Here is a 6,967-nt window from a genome sequence, read left to right on the forward strand (position 1 = left end):
TCGGGGGAGGGAGGACAGAGGAGTTGGAACAGATCGCTGGGGTAAAGTTGCTCGGCTTGTTTCCCCCACCAGCTGCTCCCACATCAGGATCAGGCTGTTTTGTCTTGCAGCAGGATGGGATACGTTTTTCACTGGAGGAGTGTGTGGAGGGGCAGAGAACAAGAGAAAGTGTGTGTGTGCGCGCGTGTGTGTGTGAAAGAGAGAAGGGTAGACTGGGGAGGGAAAGATGGGGTCTGGAAACAAAAGAGGCTTTCCTTTCTTACCCCCTTTCTCCTTCTCCTCCTCCTCCTCCTCCTCCTCCTCCTCTTCTTTTTCATTTCCAGACTTTGAAATGTTGAGCAGTGCAGCAGAATCCTGACTAGATTTTGTCCTGCTTGCATTTGACCTGCAAGGAAATCCTAATTTAGCACCCAAAAAAAAAGAAGGAAAATGTGCAAAATTCTGCAGACCTAAGGAGTGCATTGTCCTCCTTTACCTCTCCGTTCTTACCTGGTTTAGAAAAAAAGAGGCAACTTTAGTTTCCTGTGCTGAGCTTTAGATTCTCACCCTTTCATTTGGCTTCGAAGGCAATTAGCCGGCTGTAATGAGGTCACACTGGTTTGTGATTCACCTTGGGAGAAGAGAGCCCATTCCACGGCTGCGTAACAAAATTAAAAACCCAACTCTATTTTGTGCATTTAAGAGCCACCAGCACTGAGAAACTATTGGCACAGGTGGAGGGGAACACAAAAAAAAAGACCTGACGGCAGTTTATCCATTTTTCATTGAGGCAAAATCAGTCAGTTTGCTGCAGATGAGAACAGATGTTGCCAAGGTCGGGTTTTTTTTTTTTTTCTGAACTCGAAGGTTATTTACTGTAAATGCATCCTGAAGGACGGATTCAGCAGCCTTGTGAAACAAGCTGCTCAAATTGCTGCTTAAAAAGACCAAAAAAAAAGTAAAAAAATAAATAACAGAACACCCCATCCTGTCTGCGTGAAATGAGGCTCCATTAGGGGTAAATTTCTCCTTATTGCATCAGCAAATGGGCCCTCAGTGGGTTTCCTTTTTAAAAAAAAAACTAAATTCACCTTCCTCCTGACTGGATAGCAGGATGCGCCGTGAACCTGGTGCTGAATCTGCTCAGTGCTGATCCGATTTAGGACACCGGGAATGATTTTTTAATTAGATTTGATTTGTTTTTTTCCCCCCCACCATCTTCTTCTTCCCAGAAATATCGGACACTCGAAGAAGATGAACTCGCAGCTGCTCATCCCGAAGCCACACAGGTCTGAAATCTGCACCCTGGACACACATATGTGGGGGGGGGGGGCTCATGACGTAAAATCAAATCAAATCAAATCAAATGAATGTGCGTGCAGCTGGGAGCTAAATGTTCCGATCGTTTATCAGCGGTGGCTTCCTCCTGCGGCTTTGATAACACGGCGAGCCACCGGGGGCCACGCTTGTTTTGTGGACTGAAAGCTGCAAAGTTTGGGAGCCACCAGTTTAGAACCATGAAGGAGGGCGAAGGGGGGGTATCTAGGGTAGGAAAAAGAAAAGAAACCAGTTTATTTACCTCCTCACTGCAGCACCTTTCAGACTGAGTGCCCTCGGAAGCGATGAGGATGGCAGCAGTCCTCTGGTGTTTTTATAAAGAAGGAGCTCAGTTTGGTGTTGGCCCATGTGAGGAGACGTGGTGAAGGGGTGGTTCGACAGATCTGGGCCGATGTTTAGATCGCGACGTGCGCCGGGAACGCCGTCTTTGCTCCTTCAAACGGGGCTCCTGCTTGAAAAGGACAGGATTCGGCCTCGGGAGAAAGCGTCTGGGTTTCCACATTCTGCTTTTTCCTAAAAGATAGATTTAACCCAAAAAAGAAAAAGGAATGGTTCCACCTCCAAAAAGCAAACATAATGTATAACAGATCGTAGTCAATATTTATGTATTCCAGTTCTGCCACTTGGGATGTTGACACGACTTCGGACAGAACAGGGAACCTCCCAGTAAGAGCTCGTTGCTGTAAAACTGGAGGTTATTATTATAGTATGTTGCATATGCAGGCTGCAGGTGTCAGTCAGGAGGTTATTGCTGCGTGGAAACACGCCGCGCCGCCCACGGATGGGCCTGCCTCAACACCGCCTCGGCGCCGTGCGCTCGGGCCTGGCTGAGCGTGCAAAGAAAGCAGGCGGCCGGTCGATGGTGGGTCGGGAAGCCTCAACTTTAGGGTCTTGAGATGACCGGCTGAAGCTGAATTGAATGGTAAAATAACTAATAATAATGTATTTTTTTCTCGCTTTAATTGTTCCAAGAGCTAAAAAAGACTAGTTCTAAGGAGGGAGGTACGCTTCTTATGTCTTTGTTTAATTGGTCACTAAGAACCCTTTCATTGGCGAGGCTCTGCCACGGTTAGTTTACGAGTCATATGTTGAGACTTTTCTTTAAATCACCAATTTCACATCGATCTCTTTACTTCATCCAACAAAATGGTAGTCTGTTCGATCCAGAGATATGGAAAAGAAGAGGAGATCCAGGAGATCATTAAATTTTAACAATGTGCTTGTAGTCCGTAGCGTTCATTGGGCAGAAGAACGCTTCCTCATGATCGGATTTTAAAAGTCGACATTTTGTGTTTTTGTCTCTCAGTCAGGCCGCGGTCCACTTAGATCCGACCGCCGCGACGGGAAGGAGGAAACACGTGGATCCTCCTCCTCCTCCTCGTCCGAGCTGCAACGGCACCAAACGCTCGTTAGACGGCTGGACTTTTAACAAGACCCTCTCCGACCTCATCAGGCGGGTCTCATCGCCCCGTCCCATTTCCAGAACCCCGACGGGGGAACCCTCCTCGTAACCAGTTTCCTCTCGTCTGCAGGAAGAACATCCTCCGCTTCCTCGACCCCGAGAGGGACATCTCCATTCTGAAGGGCACGCTGAAGCCGGGCGACATCATCCACTACGTCTTCGATCGCCACAGCACCACGAACATCTCCGAGAACCTCTACCGCCTGCTGCCGACCGCGTCGCCGATGAGGCGCCAGCACCACAGGCGCTGCGCCATCGTGGGCAACTCCGGGGTCCTGCTGAACAGCAGCTGCGGACCCGAAATCGACTCGCACGACTTCGTCATCAGGTGGGCGCTTTTCCCCTCGAAGGGAGCTGAGGCGGGATACCCATCGGCACATCACTCTGTCAGAGCCGGTTTGTTTCGATCGATTATACGTGAAACGCCGCGCTGTTTTTACGATGACAACGCAGAAGCACGACGGCAGCGGCTGGCTGGAGGCGGGGGAACAGGAAATGTGTCATTTTGAGAAGCCGAGGAATTTCGCTGCGGCGCTCACATACGAGATGAGAAGATAATGTCTCGGCTAAATATAGTCTCTCCTCCCCTCCGCCGCCTTCACTTGGCTTCCTCAAAGTAGGCTGGCAGCGTTTGAGGTCGCAGGTACGGATGGTGTCGGCGATGTTCCCTGGCTGCCGTGGAGGTGTGCAGGAAACTCAAAACAAACTTTTCTTTGCGTTAAATGTAACTCACTCAGCTGATCCATCTGCCATGGATTCCACAAACCGATGGGCTCGTCCCGTCTTATGTCAGAACCTCCAGATGTTGGTTTTGGCGCCAGCCTTTCCTTCAGCTCCCTGTCAGGCAGCCACAGCTGACTGTATTTAAAGCACCACTTCTGCCACTCGTAGGTGGCGTTCCGTGTTGTTTTCGAGCCAAGCGGTTTTAACGCTTGTTTGGTGTTTGTCTTTAAATGCTTAAATCAGGTCAACATTAGAAGGATTAATCCCACAGGAACAGCTGAAGCCATCTTTCAGGGTCAAACTGTTTGCTTTAAATGTGGATTTCAGTTGGTACGAAGGTGCTCGTCAGCCTCGTGCCGCTCTGACCCGTAGCTCTTCGCTCCGTGTCTTCAGGTGCAATCTGGCGCCGGTGGAGGAGTACTCTCGGGACGTGGGCCGGCGGACCGACCTGGTCACCATGAACCCGTCCGTGGTGCAGCGGGCCTTCCAGGACCTGCTCACCGAGGAGTGGCGGGAGCGCTTCCTGCAGCGCCTCCGGGACCTCCGCGGCGGCGTGCTGTGGGTGCCGGCCTTCATGGCCAAAGGCGGCGAGGAGCGCGTGGAGTGGGCCCTCCGCCTCATCCTGCTGCACGCCGTGGACGTGCGCATGGCCTTTCCGTCGCTGCGCCTCCTGCACGCCGTCAGAGGGTAAGAAGCGGCAACGACGTGCCTCTAAGAAACGCACCAGGTGGTTTATTTGCTCGTTTCCTAATGTCCCTGTCACTCCGAGGCGAGGCGTTGTTCCACGTTTTCGGAGATGAGCTTATTTGCTTCCAGGCTGAACAAATTGATTTTGCGCTCAGGATGCATATCAAGCAGGTGCCTGCGAGTAAATCAGCAGGAAAATGGATTTCTGTCAAAAAGCCCTTCTGACAGTCGCCACAAAAGGCCTTCCCTTTAATCTGAAATGAAAGCACAGCCCATATTTATCCACCACGCTGGTCTCCTGACGCTGTAGCTTTGGATTCCACAGGTTTGTTGAATTAATGTCCGATTTATGGAGAAGGCTATACCTGATGTTATTCTTTAAAGCTGACCTTTACTTTCTCGAAGAATTGATCAAAATAAAAGTCGTTTCTTTGGCACAGAGAGAGTTCCTTTTAAAAAGTGGCACATCTTCAGGTCGTTTCTCGCCCAACAAATCACAGAATATTTTAGGTTTTTTTTTCATGTCAGGAAGTAAAATCATCATTTTTTTGAGTTAACACTATGAACAGTTCAGAAGAACCTTAAACTTCTCTTGAATTTGCTTGAAAAGTACTTAAATTGGACTTTTGGGGAATGATATACAAGCCTTTAGTGACACCTGGTGGCCAAGTCTCAGATTGCAACAAACTGAATATTATTTCTTTGATTTAAAGCATTTATTTTTATTTTTTTTGCGCATGTCTGTGTGCGTGTCACTAAAATATCTCATGAACATGTGCATCTACTCCCAACTAAAGTTTGTAGATTCAAGATGGCTGCCAAAGCCAACTGGCTTTACAAAACACAAACAGGGCTCTAATTCCATCAGTTTTACAGATATTGTCCAAATGTTTTCTAAGGCAGTAGCTGAGACTGATCCCCCACACATACGCTGAAAGCCAACAGATCTTTCTTTAAAATGTTGCCGCTAACAACTCGGTCTGTCTGTTAGCGAAATATCTCATGAACCACCGGAGGGAATCTAACGAAACTTTCAGGAAATTATTATCGGACATTCGACTACATCTGATTACCTTTTGGAGCCAACCCAATTCAAGATGGCCGCCGCAGCCAACTGACCTTACAGAACACAGACATGGCTGTAATTCAGTCAGTTTTACAGATATTGGGCTAAAATTGGGTGTGGTAGTAGCTGAGAGTTATCCACTGCCCGTAGTCAGAGGGTGGCGGGCTGCGAGGCGTGATCTTCTCCTGAGCGGCTCAGCTCTGAATGTTTTGTTGAAAGCCCAAACGTTCCTCCTGCTCGGTGAACGAACCGGCCCGTCTGACGAACCCGGGCCGACTCGCTGCGTTGCAAATGGAGCGGAGCGGGCTGTGATTTCGGCGCTAAGCTGAGATGAGGCTTTTAGAAAAAAGAAAATTGCTATAATTTACCGGCGCTGAACCACCGCCGAAAGAATTAGGAGGACCTGCTCATATTTACTCCGAACCAATTTCCTCTCGACTGCCTTTATTGACGATTAACCCTCTCTTCCGCTCCTCGACTTGTTTTAGCGCCCCGCTACCCGCTGCCTGCCGCTCGAAGTGTTTATCCTGCTCCGGATAATAAAACCTCAGCATCTCGGCGCTGAAGAAGAGCACACACCATCCCCTAAAAGCAATAAAACCGTCTAAACAAAACAGGAAGAAAAAAATAAATGAATAAAAGCAAAGTTGAATTCAGCCTTCTGGAGCTCTGCCTCATCGGTTCCCTGCAGCTTCCGATGTTTCTGAACAGTTATCTTATTTCTGAAATTATCTCATGATGAGAGGGGACGCGGGTTGTATTTGTTTTGGTCAAACCTTGTAAATAAAGTTGCACAGGTTTCCATGTGATCTTGTCACATCCTGTTAGATGACTGTCAGCTATGACCACACCAAATTTTAGCTCAATGTCTGTAAAACTGACTGAGCTGTAGCCATTTTAGTGCTGGCTAACGTTGATTGGCTGTGGCGGCCATCTTGAATTGGGTTGACCTCAAAAGTGAATCACTTGTAGTCGAACATCTGATGATTACTTCCTGAAAGTTTCAATAAAATCCGTCCAGTGGATCAAAAGATAGTTTGCTAACAGACAGACAGGGTCGTACTCCGATAGGTATTATCAAAGTCCTGACAGCAGATCTTGGGCGATCGTTTAGTGCTCAGGTTATCTGCTGTGAACGACTCTCAGCTTCCACCACACCAGGTTCGAGCTCAGTAGCTGTAAAATTGACAGACTTGTTGCCCTTTTTGTGCTTCCCGAGGTCAGTTGGCTGTGGCGGGTTAGGGTTAGGGTTAGGGTATCTTGAGTTGGTTGATTCTTAAAGTGAATCAGCTGTAGACACACATCTCCGAGAGTTTCACTGGGCAGCCCAATCCGGCGGTGGCAAATGTCTCCAGTTAGCTCAGACCCGTTTACCACGTCTCCTTGGCCTCCGCCCGCAGGTACTGGCTGACGAACAACGTCCACATCAAGCGCCCCACCACCGGCCTCCTCATGTACACCATGGCCACGCGCTTCTGCGAGGAGATCCACCTGTACGGCTTCTGGCCGTTCGCGCTGGACCCGCGCGGCCGGCCCGTCAAGTACCACTACTACGACGCGCTGAAGTACGAGTACACGTCCAGCTCCAGCCCCCACGCCATGCCCCTGGAGTTCCGGACCCTGAGCTCGCTGCACAGGCAGGGGGCGCTGCGGCTCCACACGGGGATCTGCCACGGGGAGCGGCAGAACTAATAACAGGAACACCCCCCCCC

At 49.4% G+C, this 6,967-nt stretch overlaps 1 protein-coding gene across 2 annotated transcripts in view; it reads left to right on the forward strand.

Annotated features, from left to right (window-relative positions):
• The window catches only part of st8sia2 (ST8 alpha-N-acetyl-neuraminide alpha-2,8-sialyltransferase 2), a 7,348-nt gene extending 387 nt beyond the window's left edge, over positions 1 to 6,961 (forward strand). The window contains exons 2-6 of one of the 2 annotated variants that reach the window (XM_017406093.3): positions 1,212 to 1,268; positions 2,624 to 2,770; positions 2,850 to 3,107; positions 3,896 to 4,189; positions 6,656 to 6,961. In XM_017406093.3, coding sequence (XP_017261582.1) covers positions 1,212 to 1,268; positions 2,624 to 2,770; positions 2,850 to 3,107; positions 3,896 to 4,189; positions 6,656 to 6,947 — 1,048 coding nt within the window. In that variant the 3' untranslated portion in view covers positions 6,948 to 6,961. The remainder of the gene's footprint in view (positions 1 to 1,211; positions 1,269 to 2,623; positions 2,771 to 2,849; positions 3,108 to 3,895; positions 4,190 to 6,655) is intronic. The other variant, XM_037978057.1, reaches the window with a different exon arrangement.
• The last annotated feature ends 6 nt before the right edge of the window (positions 6,962 to 6,967 follow it).

This window comes from Kryptolebias marmoratus, linkage group LG11 (assembly GCF_001649575.2).
Source record: "Kryptolebias marmoratus isolate JLee-2015 linkage group LG11, ASM164957v2, whole genome shotgun sequence".
In the NCBI taxonomy this organism is placed as follows: domain Eukaryota; kingdom Metazoa; phylum Chordata; class Actinopteri; order Cyprinodontiformes; family Rivulidae; genus Kryptolebias; species Kryptolebias marmoratus.